The following is a 20,894-nucleotide window of genomic DNA, read 5'->3' as shown; positions in this document are numbered from 1 at the left end:
TACATAGGTCCGCGTTTACTGACTGCAGACAATGAATTATTTAAATTTGAGAGAACTACCGTGTTTAGTTATAACAACAAGTTTGTAATGTCATGGACATTCAGTTTTATTGGCTATTTAATGTGTTTAAGATGGGATGTAATTTGCCTGAGCTACGTTTGTTAGAGGGGCTAGTACTTTTTGCACACAGAAGATCATTGCTTGTCAAGGAGAGGGGTAAGCAGTTGTCTATTGGTTTGAGTGATTATGCTCATTTTTCGTCCCTTTGTATTGAGTTTTTGACTCCTATAGAGCAGCTACACACAATAAGCTTTCTCGATCTTCCAGAATCTACACCTAATTCAGAAATGGCTCATCTCAACAACCAGTGATTTATAAAGGAAAATCTTGAAAATGATCAAGGATGCCTAGGGTGGGGCGATATGGACCAAAACTCGTATATATTCATAGATATATTTATGTTGAATATCGATGTACGATATATGTCAATATTTTTTCGATACACTGAATTTAGACAAAAGTCAAATATTTGTGCAAAGTTTTATGAAAATGTAAACAATCTGTTGGAAAAATATCCACTGAAATAAAATAGTATTTCTTTATTTAAATAAATATAGAAAAAGTTAAATATAATGTTCAAGCTGCACTCATGGTAATCTCTCTGCAGCAGAGTTAGCGCAGTTATCGCTTCTATCTCACGTTCCCCATGACGACAGACGATAAAAATGGTCGATAGCGTCTTTATATAGCAACCTTTATATTGTCTTTTTCGCTGTTCACTCCCACTATGCAGCCTCTCCATATTCATATATCCGCGGGATATCCTATCATTCGGCGTAGCGAAGGGGTGCTCAAAGCTAACAGCTGCTCTAGAGTGTGAACAATGGCGCAAGCGGGAAGAGTCAAACATAATAAGATGTACATGTACAGTGCATCCGGAAAGTATTCACAGCGCTTCACTTTTTCTACATTTTGTCATGTTACAGCCTCATTCCAAACTGAATTAAATTAATCTCTTACCTCAAAATTCTACACAAAATACTCAATTTTGACAATGTGAAAAAAGGTTTTTTTGACATGTTTTGAATTTATTAAAAATAGAAAACAAAAAAATCACATTTACTGTCTTCGGTAAGTATTCACAGCCTTTGCCATGAAGCTCAAAATTGTGTATGGTAGAGTGGCCAGACGAAAGCCATCAGACCAGAGAATTTTGTTTCTCATGGTCTGAGAGTCATTCAGGTGCTTTTTGGCAAATTCCAGACGGGCTGCCATGTGCCTTTTACTAAGGAGTGGCTTTCGTCTGGCCACTCTACCATACAGGCCTGATTGGTGGATTGCTGCAGAGATGGTTGTCCTTCTGGAAGGCTCTCCTCTCTCCACAGAGGAACGCTGGAGCTCTGACAGAGTGACCATCGGGGCCTTGGTCACCTCCCTGACTAAGGCCCTTCTTCCCCGATCGCTCAGTTTAGAAGGCCGGCCAGCTCTAGGAAGAGTCCTGGTGGTTCCAAACGTCTTCCATTTACGAATAATGGAGGCCACTGTGCTCATTGGGACCTTCAAAGCAGCCAAATTTTTTCTGTATCCTTCCCCAGATTTGTGCCTCAAGACAATCCTGTCTCGCAGGTCTACAGACAGTTCTTTTGACTTCATGCTTGGTGTTTGTGCTCTGACATGCACAGTCAACTGTGGGACCTTATATAGACAGTTATTATATTTCCAAATCATGTCCAATCAACTGAATTTACTGCAGGTGGACTCCAATTAAGCTGTAGAAAGATCTCAAGGATGATCAGTGGAAAAAAGATGCACCTGAGCTCAATTTTGAGCTTCATGGCAAAGGCTGTGAATACTTATGTAAATGTGATTTTTTTGTTTTCTATTTTTAGTAAATTCAAAACATGTCAAAAAAAAAACTTTTTTCACATTGTCATAATGGAGTATTTTGTGTAGAATTTTGAGGTAAGAGATTAATTTAATACAGTTTGGAATGAGGTTGTAACATGACAAAATGTAGAAAAAGTGAAGCGCTGTGAATACTTTCCGGATGCACTGTACATGTCCATAGCTGTACACTTGCTTAAGGGGTCGGTATGGCAAAAAAACAACAAGGAAGTAATAAACGAAAGCACTATTAAACGGTAAAAACGCCGCAGGAGACACGGAGCTGCTGTAACTTGGGTGGCGCCATCTTGAAACATGAGACGTCTGCATCAAATACAGTCTATATTGATATGAACGATATGCTTGTTTTTGATATTGTGCTTAAAAGAAATATTGATATTTAAAAAACTATTGATATATCGCCCAGCCCTAGGGATGCCCAAACTTTTTCATACCATTGTAAGGACGTCCAACTCACTGACGTCACAAAGAGCCAGTGTAGAGCTGGGCGACATATTGATAAGTGTCTTGTTTTTGTATTTGAGCCTGCAGTTGTGATTGTATCCTGCAATATTAATTTCAATTGAATTCCAATGAAATACACTTTCAAATGACTTGTTGAAGAGTATAAATGGAGGGCGTGTAAAACCCTGGTTTCGTCATGACCGTAGTAGCTGTAGAAGTCATATCATCGTTGACACCAGGGTCCTTGAACTGTCCTACTGAAATAGAAGGCAGCCATCATTAAGATTAAATCCATCTTTGACAGAAACGGGCAGAAAATATCCTTGCAGTCATTTTCCTTCTGTGCCTGTGTGATTAAGACATCCCCATTTTCAACCAGCTTTGTATTGTTGTAACATGCACACTATATGTGTCAATGAAGAATAATCCGTGCTTCCAGCTCCTCCATCGGGGTGTGGCATGGCTTGGCACTGTGATCACAGCATTTTGATCACTGGAGGCTTTCTGCCTTTTGAAAAAGACATGATACCTCTATTCTCTCTTGTCATGGTGTATCAATGTCAAGACCTTTCTTTCCAGCAGGGAAATATGGACTTAATGATCGGTCAACTGGTGTACAACTGGTATACAACTGGGGTACAACTGGTGTGAAAGTTTCATCCAAGTTTGATGCTATTTTCACTTATGCCAGACATGTCTGGACATGGTCAAATACAGTGGTGCTGCAGTTATGCAATATGACTTGTAATGCAAAAGTCAGGTTCAGCTCCTTTTTTTTTAGATTTATACACATGTTATGCTGGGTATATTTTGTAGACATTAATTTCATGCTATATAAATGCTGAAAACTTTGAAATAATAAACCTATAAATGTTCGTATTTAAAATCAGACAGACTTCAGATACTGATTAAACATTTATTAGTAGTTATAAGTGTCATGTCATGGAGTTCATTTATGAGCAGGTTTGATGCAAAATGTATAACAGTAACCTCTCATCTATCCCAGTTAACTGGTTTCAGACCCGGCCGTGATAAGTGAATTTCTGTGAAGTGGTATTCCGTCTTTGTGTATCGAATATTTTTCTAGTTGGCATAGAAAACCAGCTTACAACCTTCAAAATGATTTTTTATGAATGACCCGTATAGCAACCTTTACAATTGCATTATCCTAAATATCCAACTTTCTCTATGGCTTTTTGGAAGACTTAATTGAGGACCGCTATTATGGACTACAATTTAGTAAAAAAAAATATTAATAAAATTAATATTAATAAGTTATATCTAGTATTCTGGTCACAAGGCATCAGAAATGTTACATTGATGGCAAATGGCATGAGATTAGATTACCTTCACACTGCTTGTAGTCAGCCATGGCATGTCCAACATGACAGTGGAAGAAAATTCTCTCATCTGTCAATTCATTTGTTGGGCTGGAACCAATTAACAGCAGTAAAGTAAATGAGGTGATTCATATAATCAGATAAATTAAGCCATTTAAGACATAAATAAAATGTGTGCTTGTATGTGGTCCAGAAAATATGTTCTGGTTTGTGGATCAAAAGATTCGCTGTGGAAATCCAAAATCAGCCGAAAGAAACAAACAAGCTCATAATGGGTGGAGGACAGGAAGTGACATCAGGGCCTCAGAGTGGAGTTTTAGCTTGTTTTGGCTTACGTCTGCAACAGTAACCCCTGTTATTATTGTGATTTGTTTGTTTCTTTCGTCTTTTTCCTGGTTACGGAGTCGCCACAACGGATCTTTTTGATTTGTGGCTCGAGCCCTTTGTAATCCGGATGCCCTTCCTGACCAATACCGATGATGCTTACTCGTGGAGATTCAAACCCGGGGCGTCCACCCCAAAATCCAGAACGCTAACCACTACACCACGGCGGGCTCCATATTTATTATTATTGTGATGATTAGTAATTATTTTAAGGTTATTGTTATTGTGCCTGTAGGTGGACATTTTAACCTGTAAAAAAAAGGCTGTTGTTCTGGCAATCAAGTCTGGTCTCATCGAACAACTGACACCTAGTGACAAATGTAGAACACTACATTCACAGTTTAAATCATCATCTTAATTGGTCATCTTAAAAAGACCCTCAGTTACAGTACATTGTGCTTTTGTTAGTTTTATACACAACACATAATGAATAAATAGAATTGCATTACATTTGGGATGCTCCCGTCATCTTTATGCTGCCCATTCCAATACCTAGAGATTGGCAGATACTGATCACATGCATTAACTGTATATTTTTACAAACTATGATGAGTTCCAGGGGTCCCTGGCCTATATGGGTAATTATTGAAAAAAATCAACTTTTGGGTCGATAGTTTTTGTTTGTTTTGTCCTTTTGCATTTCTTTTTACACAATTTGACGCAAACCTCAATTTAATTGGATGCATGTTTTGGAGTAATACGAATATCAACTGTGGCTACTAATATTGCAGCCGGCAGTGATCCCTGCGTGCAGTGTAGTTGGTGTCCTAACTAATGTCTTGGCCAGCGTCCTCCTCCCATTTACCTTCAGTGTGCAGGAGTGCCAAGGCAAATACAGTCATGTCTGCTCTGTGGAACTCAACTTCCTGCACATGCCACCAGAACTCTTGTAATGGACAACACTCATCACTCATCAGTATGTGTGTGACAGTCAGAAGGATAAACCAATAACCCCAAAAGTAATTGACTTCATGGTCTGAGATGATAAGCCTTTCTCAGAGGAGGAAGACACTGGGTTTGGCGAGTGCTCTCCACTCAGTTGGAAGTCCTGCTAGAGCTCCACCAATCTACTCCCACATCCAAAGTCTCCTTAAAGAAGGTGTCTCATCCTCTGTAGGTTTCATGTAAAATACTCTGTAAAATGTTTTGGTCTAAATTAAGGTGATTTTATGGTTCCTTTTTTCATATCATATAGCTATTAGCAGGAGTGCAGCCATGAATTATGGACCCCATTTATAATAAAAAAACAACCTTTGCCCACTACCTTTATTAATTAATTACTAATATTAATAAGTATGTATTTTATGGTGGTTGAAAGTATAATTTCTCCATGTGATTGATGTCTGCCAATTTCAGTTGTGGCTCTCAACTCTTTGTGGATTGAAGTAGCTTACAAACGACTGTTTACATGACGTGATGTGATCCAGCACAGCAACGGTCTTTACTGTTAACCTGTTTTATTGCCATGCAGTTCTGTTTCTGGTTTTATGTAATAGTAACAGTGCACGGTTGCCCTTGAGAACAACTGAGCTGTCTTTGATGCTAAGAACTGTGCATGCAATACTGAGCATGAGTCATCCGGAAGCCCACACACACACACACACACACACTACTTATCTGCAGCAACCTCTCCATGCACAGGAATTACAACATTATCATCTACCTTTTAGTCACATTGAAGCATTCTTTATGACAGTGTTTTGGCTTAAGAATTAATATATCTGATAATCTCCCCAATTTACTATTGACATTTAGTGTGCTGGACTGCAATAAAACTGCTCTAGATGATGAAACAAAATAGGGATTTTTTTTTTACAAGGGCGGCAGATGAGAAATATTGTATGTCTAAAGATTGTTTGTCTTCATTTGTATTGCTCAGTGGCACAATGCATGTTCCTTGTTTATTGTGTGTACCTGAACACTTGATGCAAATAGAATCCATCTATGTCTATGGGAGTAGACAGCTTTTATGTAATTGTTTACATAATATTCTTCACTAACATGGCCCTTTAGGCCAAGGATGTGGGTGGAAGATATTCTTTGAGATGCCTTCATGATCACACACTTTGACATGAGCACCACGTTGATTCTCACTGTGATTCTTGCACTCACCATTACGAGATGATTATCTCAACAGCAGCCTGACGGGAAACTGTGCTGCCCTTATGACATGGTCTGGACCGTGATTATACCATTATACCACTATATTTTATAGTCAAATTATTATTTTTCCAAGTTGGCACGTTATGTCAATCGTAGATTAAAAACAACACAAATGATTTGCAAATACTGTTCAATTTAGATTAAATTGAATACACTGTAAAGTCCAGTTACTTAATGTTAATGTAAACTTTGTTTATTTTTTGCAAATATTAGCTTGTTTGGAATTTGATACCTGCAACGTGTTTCAAAAAAGCTGGCACAAGTAGCAAAAAAGAGAAAGTCATCAAAGCTCATCAAACATCCCACAATTGAACGGGCTAATTTGGAGTAGGTGGGTGCCATGATTGGGTATAAAAGCAGCTTCCCTGAAATGTCATTCACAAACGAGGATGGAGTGAGGATCACCATTAAGTGAACAAATGCATGAGCTGATTGTCGAACAGTTTAAGAAGAACATTCCTCAACAAGCTATTTCACAAATTTTAGGGATTTCATCATCGATGCTCCGTAATACGTTAAAAGTTTCTGAGAATCTGGAGAAATCACTGCACGTAAGCGACAAGGCTGAAAACCGACATTGAATGCCTGTGACTTTCGAATCCTCAGGCGGTACTGCATCAAAAACCGACATCAGTATATAAAGGGCATCACCAAATGGGCTCAGGAACACTTCAGAAAACCACTGTCAGTAACTACAGTTCGCTACTACATCTGCAAGTGCAAAACATTGTAGAGTTAAAACTCTACGATGCAAAGCGAAAGCCATTTATCAACAGCACACAGAAACGGCGTTGGCTTTGCTGGGCCCAAGATCATCTAAGATGGACTGATGCAAAGTGGAAAAGTGTTATGTGGGCTGACGAGTCCACATTGTAAATCGTTTTTGGTCCTCCGGACCAAAGAAGAAAAGTACCATCCGGACTGTTATGGCCACAAAGTTGAAAAGCCAGCATCTGTGATGGTATGGGGGTGTATTAGTGCCCAAGGCATGGACAACTTACACATATGTGAAGGCACCATCAATGCTGAAAGGTACATACAGGTTTTGGAGCAACATATGTTGCCATCCAAGCAACACCTTTTCATGGACGCCCCTGCTTATTGCAGCAAGACGATGCCAAGCCACATTCTGCTCGTGTTCCAACAACATGGCTCCATAGTAAAAGGGTGCGGGTACTAGACTGGCCTGCCTGTAGATCTGACTTGTCTCCCATTGAAAATGTGTGGCGCATTATGAAGCATAAAATACGGAGAACCCGGACTTTTAAACAACTTAAACTGTAAATCAAGCAAGAATGGGAAAGAGTTCCACCTGAAAACAAAAATTGGTCTCCTCAGTTCCCAGACGTTTAATGAGTGTCGTTAAACGTGAAGGCGATGTAACACAGTGGTAAATTTTAAGTTGATGATTATTTGCAAAAGAAAATAAAGTTTCCCAGTTTGAACATTAAACATCTTGTCTCTACAATGTATTCAGTTGAAAAGGATATGCAAATCATTGTATTCCGTTTTTATCTACGATTGCTACTATAACGTGCCAACTTCACTGGTTTTGGGTTTTGTAAATATCATTGCAATTACTGAATACAAACTGACAGGACTTTTGTACATATTGTAGTTTCACACATTGCTCTCACTTGTGACTTTGTTTGGCTGCATTGTGGGTTACTTTGTTGGCAGGATGAATAGGAAAGGAAGTAAATATGTCAATTACAAAACCACTACAGAGTCAACTGCTGATAGATGACATACACGAGTGGATGAACCTGGGCTACAAGGACTTCTGGTTGTGGTTTCAATCCAAATGCCATTGGCCTCACACCATGTATTAGCAAAATGTCATATTGTATGCTAATGGCTATCGGTACTCTAACCGAGGCACATTTTTTTGTTAAGTGCAGATACCGATATTAGAAGCTGAAACGACCAATATCCGATATATTGGCTGATAATCAATATATTGGCCAATTTATGAAATAAGAGCATCGATACACACAGGCTATGCTGTATGTACATGAACATAAATTATTATAATTTTAGAGATCAACCATGTTTTGTTCTTGAAGAGGGCTCATTTTTTGGCCCTGTTGTGGACTCTATAGAACAGCTACACACGGTATACCACACAGAAAGCTCTCTTGATCTTCCAGAATCTGCACCTGTTTCAGATGTAGTTTCTTGGATTTCCAAAATTGTATGTTTTAATTTATTCCACCCACAGCCCACCTCTGGGCACGCCCACTCCGCTGTGATTGGTCACACACTTCCAGTCTCACAGTACAAGTGTATGCGTGTCTGCGCCATCTTTATCGGGACGTGGATCGGGACATCCCTAGTTCAAAACGAAGACACCCACTGCAGTGGAGCACATTACTCTTACCCAAGAGTGATACATACATTTCCTTGTTCCATTACACAGTATTGTCTGCTAAAAATGACAAGATACTGATTAGTGAGCTAAAATGTTTTTATGCTTTCCATCTTGTTAAATCACAACACTGGCTTTTTGCCTATTAAATAAACCTTGTATAAAATCACAGGCATACCATCATGTTTAATGTAACCACAAATATGACAGTATCCATAATTAAGAGAAACTTAACGACTAATGTTATCTTAGTAATGTATGTTAATGTTACCTCTTTGATTTGTGCTACGTCAATTTGAGCTGGATTGATATCTGGTCTAGGAGACCAGACCCTCGGCCATCTCTCTGTGGAGTTTGCATGTTCTCCCCGTGCATGCGTGGGTTGTCAATATGTGCCCTGTGATTGGCTGGTGACCAGTCCAGGGTGTACCCCGCCTCTTGCCCAAAGACAGCTGGGATAGGCTCCAGCACCCCCGCGACCCTTGTGAGGAAAAGCGGTAGAAAATGAATGAATTAATGAATGAATTATATCTTCCGCTACATTCTGGGTTTCGTCTGACACGCAGCAACATGGAAGATGTGCTGTTGTGGTATGTGGGTGCCGCTCTACAATGGATACATGTCACTGTGTTCATCTTGCTGCTTAGCCTGAAATGCTGCCACATTCCGCTTCTTCCTCTGTACAGGTGATGTAAGCACATTGTACGCAATACAATTCCGTGAGGCAGAAAAAATTCCTTATTTTTTTTTTTGGAATGGCGGTACTCAAATTACTTGACAAATCATTTCACCCCAGATATTGTTTAGAAAACTGAAATTGTCCTACATACAAATCAAATGACTAATACTGAACATCCTACTCAAGGTTAGGTTTCCATTCTCCCATTGTACTTTTACAGACGTGGGCCTCCCTTCTCCATTCATTTTGTATGCCGGGCCGAGCAGTATGTATAAGTTGTTTGAGTTTCATTGTAATTTTGGACTTTGAAATAACTGCCTATGCCACGCGTCACCTTCAGCTGTAATTTCTTGTTTTTAAACAATCTATTGAATTTCTTTTTTGTCTTCAGGGTGACCGCCTTCTACCCCTCCGTGACAAATGTTGAGGCCAGAGTGAGGACAGAGGAGAGTGTCCAAATCAGCCTTTGTCTCATGAGTGTGTGTGTGCCATCCAGGCACTGCCAGTAACCAGGGCTGTGGCTGTGGTGGGCCCGGCCCAGGGGGCCTTTGTACACGTCACTCCAGGCCCCCGTTGACCTGTGCCACTCACACCATGGATCCACAGAGGGATAAATATGGCGAGCGACCTGCCAGGAGCACTAAGGTTTCCCAGGGAAGTCGCAGTGGGCACTCGTCTCGACCGTCGGGCTCCTCAAGCTCCTCTGGGGTTCTTATGGTGGGCCCAAATTTTCGTGTTGGCAAGAAGATTGGCTGCGGAAACTTTGGTGAACTGAAATTGGGTGAGTTGAGTTAATAAATATAGAAAATAATAGAATTTGGTGAAATTTTAAACGTCACTCGTGTAGACAGAGATTTGAACAGAAATGAGTGGTGTGTGTGTTTGTTTTGTACTTACTGTTTTGTAATTACTACATAAACAAATGTACACGTTAAAAACATGGTCTCATTGTTTTCAGAGAAGCATTTAAAAAATGTATTTTTCCCCTACAGGTAAAAATCTCTACACCAATGAATATGTAGCCATTAAACTGGTAAGTTAGCATTTTCTCTCTCATCGAGTAACTTGTCGAGAACCAGTCAGATCTTGCCTCATGTTGCACCTTGTGTACTTGATCAAAGAAAGACTGTATCTAATATTAGACTGTCATTGTAGTAAGGCAGGAAACATGTTTCATTATACAAAGGGCTTGGTTAATGTACACACAGGTGTTGCCTGCATGTGATTTTAGTCGCCTCCATTTCCATATACTGAGGTAAAACCTCAGCTAACATAGCATTTGTACCAGTGTTTTTTTCCCGCATTTAATTTGTACTCAGGTACTACGGTCGACAGCCTATATTAGCAGGAGAAATGTGAATTGGCTTGCAGCCATTTGTCCCATGAAGTTTGCCACTTATCTGCCAAGGCTAATGGTGACTTTTAGAAATGTGAGCAAACTTACTCCTATTCTTGAGTTTTCCAGCAAAGCTTTCAACACAACAAGTGAGCATAATATAAAAAATACGTAACATAAATTCACAAAGAACTGGGGCATAACAACAGCGAATGCATTGTAGTGAACGTGAACTTTCAAGTGGGATGTTTTGGTGTAAATGTCACTTTCTCCGCCTCCTCCAGACCCGGAGTTAAAGGGCTCATGACACCAAAACACATGTTAATTGTCTTATTTTTACAGTGAAAAATACATTGAAAGGCATATTTCCTCTGTTAAATATGAGCTTTAATGTTTAAGTGTTGTTTTTTATTTATAATTTTCAGCACTTTTTCCATGTTTGGAGGAGGCAGAGCAAGTGGCATCACATCCGGATAGTCCCTACCGGAACCGATTTTGTATTTTTACATGTTTTGCCCATTATAAATGTTTCAGATCAGTTTTGATTGGCCGGCCACTTCTGGGAAGGTTCCCACTTTTCCATGTTTTTGATATATGTGGATAATGGCTGTCACGGTGGTTCGCTGGAGTCACCAAGTTTATAACCTTTTCCAGACTGATGGATCTCAATTAATCTCAGTCATGTGGTCAGAGGGGGGCAATCGCTTTTTCCACACACATTTAAAAACAGAATGATGTGTTCAGACTAATACTTACATCATCTGAAACATTTAAGCGTGGCATTGGCACACCTGCACATCTCTGTATGCTGTTGGAATTGCACCGCTGGCGACGTGTTCACATCAGAATAACATTACTAAAGATCAGCAGACTCTGTGAGGATGCCATTGGCTCGGCATGATGTGCATGCATTCATGAATATTAAAATTAGGGATTTCCGATATTGGCTCTGTTTGTCCATAACTGATATTGTCCAACTCTCAATTTCCGATATCAACCTATACCAGTATGTGTAACATTACATAAATTTTTGCCGCTCGGCATTCTTCCGCCTGGGGATGCCTGAGCCATATCAACTGACTCGTCTCGTTGCGAAGGAGCAGTGGCTCTTGTCATAGCCCCTCTCAGATGACCAAACTCCTCACCTCACCTCGCATATGGTCAATCCAGCACATTTTGGCTGCTAGCACTCACAATCTTGTTCTTTCAGTCTTGACTCAAAGCTCACGACCATACTTGAGGACATTATCAACTAATAAATTGAGAGCTTTGCCTTCAGGCTCAGCTCTCTAGTCACAACGACATGGTCCGGTGCAACGACTGCGCCGATCCATCCATTTTCCTCACGCTCCAACCTCCTCGGGAACAAGACCCCAAAGTACATGGACTGCTCCACCTGTGGCATGAACTTGCTCCCAACCCAGAGGGTGCAACCCATCCTTTTCCAGTTGAGCATGGACCCAAATTTTCCAATTGCATTCGGTTTATTTGCTCAAACGGAAAGAATTTAATCTTTTGTATACACCTCATTCCGAAAGAAAAGTGCCAATCCGAAAGAATATATAATCGGATTCACAGGGGTGGAATATTCCTTACTTCAATCGGATTGGGGAATCTCGTAACCACTCAAACGTAAAGTTATCAGGGTGCGGTATTCTTCGTCGTGTTTTTCTTCTGTTTATTGGCGGTTGGCAAGCAGCTTTCGTGTGCATTACCGCCATCTGTGGAACAGAATCTAAACCCTTCTATTCTTTATTCACAAGTCCAGTTTTATTAAACTAAAGATTAAAGAAAATATATATCTACGTATATAAAACATGTCCCGAGTTTAATTATAAAATATTGTTAATACTGTTTAAATTTATCCCGGGTGCGTTCTTTCAGCACATGCTCAGATATGACGTAACACGCAGATCCAGACGTTCTTCAGTTTTAAAAATAGAGGCGAGCAATCGGCACTGGACTGCTGCGGAAAGTTTGTTTTTGATCCAAACTAATTTCAAGACTGGACGAATAAAAAACTCGCAATTAGTTATTCCAACAAGTGAAAGAAAAACTTGGAAGTCGGTATCACGTGATGTTGATGTTTACGTTTTACTGCGCATGCCTCATTGACTCTTCTGTTTGATTGTCGCGGCACATGTAGACAAGAGATTGGAATATTTCTTTCCAGGTATACCATTGTTTTCGGAAAGGTCATTCGGAAAGAGAAAAACTCCTCATGTAAACGTGGCTAATGAAGATTTAAGCTTCCTTTTACCTTTACTGAAGATGTGATCCGGCCACATTTTATCATTGGGAATAGTCACTTCTCCAATAGGGTAAAAGTACACTTAAATGTTCATCTATTCCCTTTTTATTGGTCCTATTAACAACAAGACGCGCACAACAATGTACACTAACTGGATAATGCACGCAAATCAAGGCAAAATCGTGGTGTAAATCTTTATTAATTTGGTGGCATTAACCGAAAACTGGGGCGGACACTAACCACGGTTCCACTGTAATCATCAAGTAACAAGACCGCTGCATTGGTTTTTGACCTGTATTCACCATGTGCTATAATGTTTTTCTATTTGTTGTTTTTACTATGCTTTTTGGACATTTTGGTACACTGTCCTCAGACTAACTGCTGCTTTGGCTCTTACTTACACAGGAACCGGTGAAGTCAAGGGCACCGCAGTTGCATTTAGAGTACCGGTTCTACAAAACCCTTGGAACTACAGGTATGCTTCTTTGTTGTCTGTGACTTATTTTGATTTTATCTGCCACAGAGCTGATTACATCATTTACACAGCAGGCAATTATCCCACATGTTGGTGTTAGTGTATTGACATTAAACAGGGCTAGCAGCTTCATCTTCAGGAATGTGTATCCATCTGTACTTGGAGAATGACTATGGGGGGAAATGGAGAGGAAAAAGGGGTGCAACTTAAAAAAGAATTGTGGGGAAAATAGTTGGTATTAATCAGATGTAATCTGATCTATTTTCTCCTGTAATCCCCTTTAAATAAAACATCCTTGTGATTGCTTTTGGCTAAAAGCAGCCTACATTGCAGCCATATTAAGCGTCAACAATGTCAATAATTTGTGCATCAAAAGAATATAATGCTTGTCTGCTATGTCCACTTCTGGCTGAACATAATCGTGGATTAACAATAAATGAAATCTTCTTTATTTTTTTGTTTTCTCAGAAATGAAATTTTTTAGAAAGTGGGCCAGAAATCCACATCATGCGATCCTAAAATAAAATGCTAAACTCCTGGTGTTAACTTTGTTCTGGAAACAATTGGCATGAACACATGCTAGAGTCCATAACATTTATGTATTAACACCCATATAAGCAACCATTAAAATTGGTCTGGCAGTGAGTTGCAGCATTTATCCCTGAAACAGCATAATGTGCCTCTATTTGCCATTTCGTTGCCAACTGTACATGGACACCAGGACTGCGCTGGACAGATTGTATAAAAAGAAGTCATCTGCCTTGTGCAGCCAAGGATGAAGCTCATGAGAGCATGTCATGTCAAGATGAAACACAGCATTGGGGTTTTTGCAGAGCTAATGCATTTCATACTGTAGGGGGATGGTTTTCTGTTGGAAACTCATCTCTTGATTGACCTTTTGTGATGTGGATTGGTTAAACATGTAGAGTGGAAGCGGCTTGTCTCGATTTCCTCAGACCAGCTGACTGACGTTGGAAATTAAAACCAAAACAAATCATTGCTTGCACTTTTACTTATGACTTTGGTTGGAGGTGAAAGGAGAATGATTAGGATGATGGTAAAGGACTTTTTTAAGCCACAACAGTTAGTTGACATTTTCCATTTCTGCACATTCATATCATATTCTAGCAGCCGGGTTTTTTTGGCCCGCCTCTGGGCACGCCCACTGCACTGTGGGCGTGCTTTGGTCAAACGCCCAAAGTGCTTCCTAACTACCAACGAACCCCACTTTCTAATCTTGTGGGTGTAAGAGTTTATGATAAATGAATAAAGTGTTTGGAGAGCTAATTGAAAAGTGTTTAGGAGCTACTGGCAGATCATGATCTACTGGCTGGAGACCCCTGACTAATATTGCTGAAAAACAAAACATAAACCTCAAAGGCTCAGGCCATCGTCACGTTTGTGGCAAGTTTTTTAAGAAACTGCTGTAAAATCAAGCATTTCGGGCAGCAACAATAAACAATAAAATTTACTTGTGTGCCATGGCCATGGCTATTTTTTCCCCAAGTATGCTGCACAGCATGGTGGATGCTCTGACTGTTGCTCTGACTGACTAGCATTTTGCTTCACACTAGACCTGTCGCTAAACAGAGTTGTACTTTTTGTGGGTTCTTTTAAGTCAGTTAAGAATTTGTAAGCCTGTCATAACAGCATCTCCATGGTTTGCTGATACATCTCTCTTACTATCACAAGAATATGAGATAAACTACTGTATAGTATTTGTGGATGTGAGCCAGAGAGAGGTTGGTTATATTGTGTACATTGTATATATTGTAAAAATAATAAAAGCTCCATTTTCAACTATTCTATGTACTGTAAGTGTTAAGCGTAAATTGTGGCGTGGTTTCTTTACATTTTGGAGGGCATATCTTTTGTCTATTGTTTTGCAAAGACGAGGGCTAGAAAAGGGCAACTGTGCGGAAATTCATTAAATATTTAGAGAGGAGGTCTGCCTTTCTTAGTACTAATCTGACTCATGTCTCTCCTCCAGATGGGATAATGTGACATCACTGCTGCACCTCATTCTGTACAGCCGATGCTGTTGTCATAGTGCCTGTAGATCTTTCTGAATTAATGTGCATTGACTCACTTGCCCGATCAAGTGTTGTTTTCTGCATGCAACCAGCCGTCGCTTGGTACTAATACGGGTTATTCAGTTAGCGATTGTGCTTGTCCTTTCAAACATGAGGACTATTTCTGTGTGGGCAATCTGCAAAAGTAGTTTCACTGTCATGTCTTTTCGTGACTGCACAATTGATGTAGTGTCTGGGAAGAGCAGTAGGTTTGTTCAAGGTCAGGTGGATACTTTTGTGATTGGGTATTTGCAGGAACGAAACATTACACCAGATCCTTAACCACTGCCAGCACACAAATTGAAACACGCACTTCATATTGACCAAATGTAAGAAATGGATTTTTAAACATAATTTGATCTCCACAAATGTATGATTTTGGCATTGTGTAGGAGCAGTACAGCAGTAGTGGGCCTGTCAGCCTCATATGCTGAAACGTGTGATTAATATACACTTCCTGTATACTCTATTTAGTGCCCTTTCATGTACCAAACAAAGCAAGAAAACCCACAGAAACTATAAATGATCTCTTACGTATGATATCAATGACATCGACCTTGAGAAGGGTTGCATGTTCGTGTGTCTTACACTGTAAATATCGGATACATAAGGCTTTCTGTTGCCGACAAGGATATCTGCTGTCGAGTGTTTTCTGTTGAATAACCATTTATCAATTTATTTACAATATCTCCAAACCAGCACATTGTACGCTTCCCACAGGCATGAGGTGCCACTGTACAATTAGCAACCCACAGAACTGGATAATGATGTCCAGAAACACAGGATGGAACACAGCGTGACTCCTACTTGTCCTTATGCTGGCAAGAGCATGTATTGTGCCAGCGTCCATCCCACAATACAAGTCCACCTGTGGGGATTATTACTCTATGCATGGGCTTTGCCAAGTGCGGAAGTGCCAGAATTCTTTAAGGAATCTACTTCAGCTTGAGAAAAATAAAGTCATATTTTTGAAACGTGCAAAGCTAACTTTTGATGATTTTTTTTTTTTTTAAAGAAAGACACCACATAATATCCTGTAGAAAAATCTGTTGTGTTTTTTTTAGGAGTAGGTGTATTTCCAACCATGTTATGTTCTCTGAGAGGAGGCTCACTGTGCCACACTTTGAAAATCCTCTGTTCTATGCCATGGTATTAACATGCATACAAATTACAAGCTCACCTGTAGTCATGTCTGTAGTTGCGAAATAGCCTTTTTCCACATCAAACGGGGGATCTACCCAAGTTTTTTTTTAAACACGGGTAGTCCCGCAAATAAGGTCATTTATTATCAACTCGTACACCGACAAAATTAGAAAGTGGGGTTCTGCAGTAGTCTGGAGGTCCTCGAGAGTGCTTGGGAGTGAGACCATTTGCAGAGGAGTGGGCGTGCCCGCTGTGGATGTGGACTTTTTTGGAAATCCAAGGAAATACAGCCGGAATAGATTCTGAAATCTAAATTCTGGAATATCTAGAAAGTTTTCAGTGCAGGTTATTGTGTGTAGCTGCTCTATAGGAGTCCACAACTCAATACAAAGGGCTGTAAAATGAGCACAATAGGCCCCCTTTAAAGGACTGAATGATTTTGAACCTCTGTGTGAAAGCATATCATTTTAGTTTGTGAAAACTGCATGTGCGAGTTCAATTTTAGTTTTCTACTCTTTCCCAAGCATTCTGTATTTGCTCTAATTTCATTTGGTGCACCACCTCCCACAGGTCTATGTTCACCTTGAACCCAACTATATACAGTATGTAAATATCATTTGTCAAAGGAGGCAGCAATAACAAACAGTATTGCTGTCTCAGCTTCCACAGTACAGACCAGTATACAGTCTTCTATTGACTTATATTGACTATATTTGTCTTTTGGACTCTGAATATTTGCCTTTTCTATGTTTTACAGCCGAAGGTGTCCCCCAGGTTTTTTACTTTGGGCCCTGTGGGAAATACAATGCCATGGTTCTGGAACTGTTGGGCCCGAGTCTGGAGGACCTCTTTGACCTATGTGACAGGACCTTTTCATTGAAGACTGTCCTAATGATTGCAATCCAGTTGGTGAGTTGTTCACATGTTGGCCTTTTAGCTCATTCGCTACCAAGACGTACAGTAAAGTCTCGTTATATCGATATCGGTTATAACGAATTACTGCTTATTACGATACTATTTTCATTTCCCGGCAAATTTCTAGTCTTTTATGATATAATTAGTTCCGTTAGTACGATACCCGGTTATTGCTCAATATATGCTCAACCCGCCCCACATAGCTGGCCAAACACATGCCTGCAACAGAAGAACCAACTGACATAGCATACACACCTATTCCAACGAAGACACAAGCGTACAAATACATGTATTTAATTGTGTTGTATTCAGATATCTTTTTATCGCTTGCAATAATCACTGTTTTTCATATGTACATGCTGGCGTTCGTTGGTTCTTCTGTTGCAGGCATGTGTTTGGCCAGCTATGTGGGGCGGGTTGAGCATGACCTGTGAACCAGGAAGTGCGGGAATCGGTGTGTGTGCTGCGCTCTGGTGGTGGAAGTGTGAAAAATAAAGTTGCCTCGAAGCAGCCGTTCGCCGTGTTCTTTTTTTGGTATTGAAATCCTTAAGCAAAGATTGATTTAAGCTGCTCGACATTGTTCTATACTATAGAACAATGTCGAGTGCATTATTGCCCACTTTTAATGCAGTTCGGCGCAGGATCGGATATATCGACAGTCCGGTTATATCGATATTTTTTCCGACTCCCGACAATATCGATATAATGAGACTTTACTGTAGTTATACATTTTTGTCAACCCGACCACTCACTCCGAAAGACAAATACGTCTTACATTTATTTAGGCAAAAAGAGGTGATGACGCAACTCCACAATAGAGGAGAGCAAGTTTGGTGCAGTTTTAAGCTGGGGGAAAAAAGGCCACACAAGGTGGCAGAAGTGCATTTTATAAGAACTCGGCCTGCATCTTTTCCATACACCGTACACCAACTAGAAAGTGAAAAGGCATGGAGCCTTGTAGCATCAAAGAGATTACACATTGGGGGGGAATTTTAATGCATTCGTGCAAATGTGTGCTCACATACAGTTCAGTTCTAAATGTGAAAATTGTAAATAGTTCACGGTGTTATATTTGTAAATAAAGTAGTATTTTCATGTAAAAGAGACAATCTTTTGTGTTATGTTGTGGCGTAGTTGTTCACATTTGGGACTGTATGTCAAATGTTTGCAGCTTTTCTTGAAAAGCTGGCTGTTCAACTTTATTAAAGAGCATTATTTCTTCTCTGATGTAGCAAACTACACCTTTTGTGTAGACACAAAAGGTGAGTGTTAACTGTCGGAACGAATCCTCTGTATCTGGATGTCATTCATTCACTTGTATATGGAACACTGTTGTTCCGTGAAGTGTGTCTGTGATGAACCAATGCAGAGTGAACCCCCTTCCTGCTTGTGTATACAAGTCAAGGGTCAGTGTAATTTTGTGTTCCAATAATTAGCGTTAAAGGTATTCAAATCAATAAAACAGCAAGGGTGCCCAAATTTATGGACCATCCTACTTGTTTAAATAATTATTAGACACTTTCTGTAAATCCTATAAACGTAATTTCACTTGTCATATATTAGTGTGTTCGTCTGCCATATGAAACTAAAGGCCATTTACAATGGGGTTGAATCGCTTTGAGTGAAGCTTTAAGCATCGATGCTTTGTTCAAACGACGTCTTGAGAGATAGCAGGATGAATGCTAGTACAATTATCATATATATCATATAACATTATCACGCCCTAAGTTAGTTGGAAATGGCGCTATTATAGGTTTCTGCTTTTTTATTGTTTCCTATCTCTTGCTATTTGCTGTCATTTGTCCTTTGTCAACAGATATCTCGAATGGAGTATGTGCATTCTAAAAACCTCATCTATAGAGATGTAAAACCTGAAAACTTTCTCATCGGGCGCCAAGGAAATAAAAAGGAACACATCATCCACATCATTGACTTTGGCCTGGCCAAAGAGTACATTGACCCTGAGACCAAAAAACACATTCCATACCGGGAACATAAGAGCCTGACTGGTACTGCCCGCTACATGTCCATCAACACACATCTGGGCAAAGGTACGCTTTGGGGTGACACCTTTTTCTGTATTCTTTGCATGAAGCCCCCTGAAGTGGTGGTCTAGCTCTTGAAACCTGTTCCTTTATAAAACGTTTTTTGATGTAGAGCAAAGCCGACGAGATGACCTGGAGGCCTTAGGTCACATGTTCATGTATTTCCTTCGGGGGAGTTTGCCATGGCAGGGGCTAAAGGTAGGACAACTTTAAATTGTGTTCAAGACCATGAGAATGAAAACGACTACTGGAAAACCCTTTCAAATTTCACGAGGCATTTTTATTGACCTGAATGTAAGATCTTTTTTTCAAGCATTTTTCTAAAGCACATTTTATTTATTTATTTCTTATCATCTTGACAGTTGTCTGATCACCATAATCTCAAAACATCATAACTCTGTTTGCAAACTTTAGCTTTACTTTTAAGGCCGACTTCACAGTATATAGTTTAGATACTCTGATTTGGACCATTCATTCATTTTCTACCACTTTTCCTCACGAGGGTCGGGGGTGCTGGAGCCTATCCCAGCTGTCTTTGGGCGAGAGGCGGGGTACACCCTGAACTGGTCGCCAGCCAATCACAGGGCACATATACTGATTTGGACCAAAAGTGGAAAAAATTAAGTTTAGTATCAACACTGGTATTTTTGTCATTGGACAATAAGGGCATGATGTCATCAGGACATTATTGGGCAGTTTCTGTCACTAATTAAGATTAAGATTAAGATATGCCTTTATTCGTCCCTCAGTGGGGAAATTTGTATTGCACAGCAGCAAGAGTACAGAGTCAGTTAAGCAGTACAAAATACACAATATAGAAAAATAAACAATATAAACAGCCCAAGTATTAACAGAAATCAACAGTTTTTCCCAGAGTTATATACAATACAGTATGTAGATAATATGAAACCAGATGAGATATATGACCAGTCTATACACTGAGATCCTGTTAGAGAGTTAATATGAGGCATTATGGAAATACTTCACATAGAACTTAGTATATTGCATTAGAGCCCATAATATTGCACATATAATTAAGTGATGTTATTGAAATATTCTAAACCAAAATGATAGTGTTCAGTGAACAGCTTGGAAAGCGGTATAGATTTACTGTCCACTGTAATAACACAACATTTATTGTATAAATAGCTGGCAACGCCACACATTCCTGACGATTGTGTAGTATATCCAAGTTTGAAGTCCATAGTATTGTCTCTTCAGAATACAGTACATGATGTAACAAAATGGTTACTGAAATGTGTGTGTTTGTGGTCACAAGTTAACATTCATTCATCATTGGCATGATTGTCATGTTCAATTATTAATCTGGATAGTTGTTTTCCAAGCATGGAAGGGTAAGACAATGTATGTCAT

The 20,894-nt window shown here is 39.7% G+C and overlaps 1 protein-coding gene across 4 annotated transcripts in view; it reads left to right on the top strand.

Annotated features, from left to right (window-relative positions):
* Positions 1-20,894, top strand: part of csnk1g1 (casein kinase 1, gamma 1) — a 37,606-nt gene that overhangs the window by 2,452 nt on the left and 14,260 nt on the right. For all 4 annotated transcript variants that reach the window (XM_058045904.2, XM_058045903.2, XM_058045900.2 and 1 more), the window contains exons 2-7: positions 9,675-10,064; positions 10,276-10,316; positions 13,276-13,345; positions 17,318-17,469; positions 19,292-19,526; positions 19,633-19,718. In XM_058045904.2, the coding sequence (XP_057901887.2) occupies positions 9,878-10,064; positions 10,276-10,316; positions 13,276-13,345; positions 17,318-17,469; positions 19,292-19,526; positions 19,633-19,718 (771 nt within the window). In that variant the 5' untranslated portion in view covers positions 9,675-9,877. The remainder of the gene's footprint in view (positions 1-9,674; positions 10,065-10,275; positions 10,317-13,275; positions 13,346-17,317; positions 17,470-19,291; positions 19,527-19,632; positions 19,719-20,894) is intronic.

Source organism: Doryrhamphus excisus, linkage group LG11 (genome assembly GCF_037039965.1).
Source record: "Doryrhamphus excisus strain RoL-2023G ecotype Guam linkage group LG11, RoL_Dexc_Guam_v1.1, whole genome shotgun sequence".
Taxonomy (NCBI): domain Eukaryota; kingdom Metazoa; phylum Chordata; class Actinopteri; order Syngnathiformes; family Syngnathidae; genus Doryrhamphus; species Doryrhamphus excisus.
The sequence above is the reverse complement of the archived record's forward strand: the minus strand, read 5'-3'. Positions and strand labels throughout refer to the sequence as shown.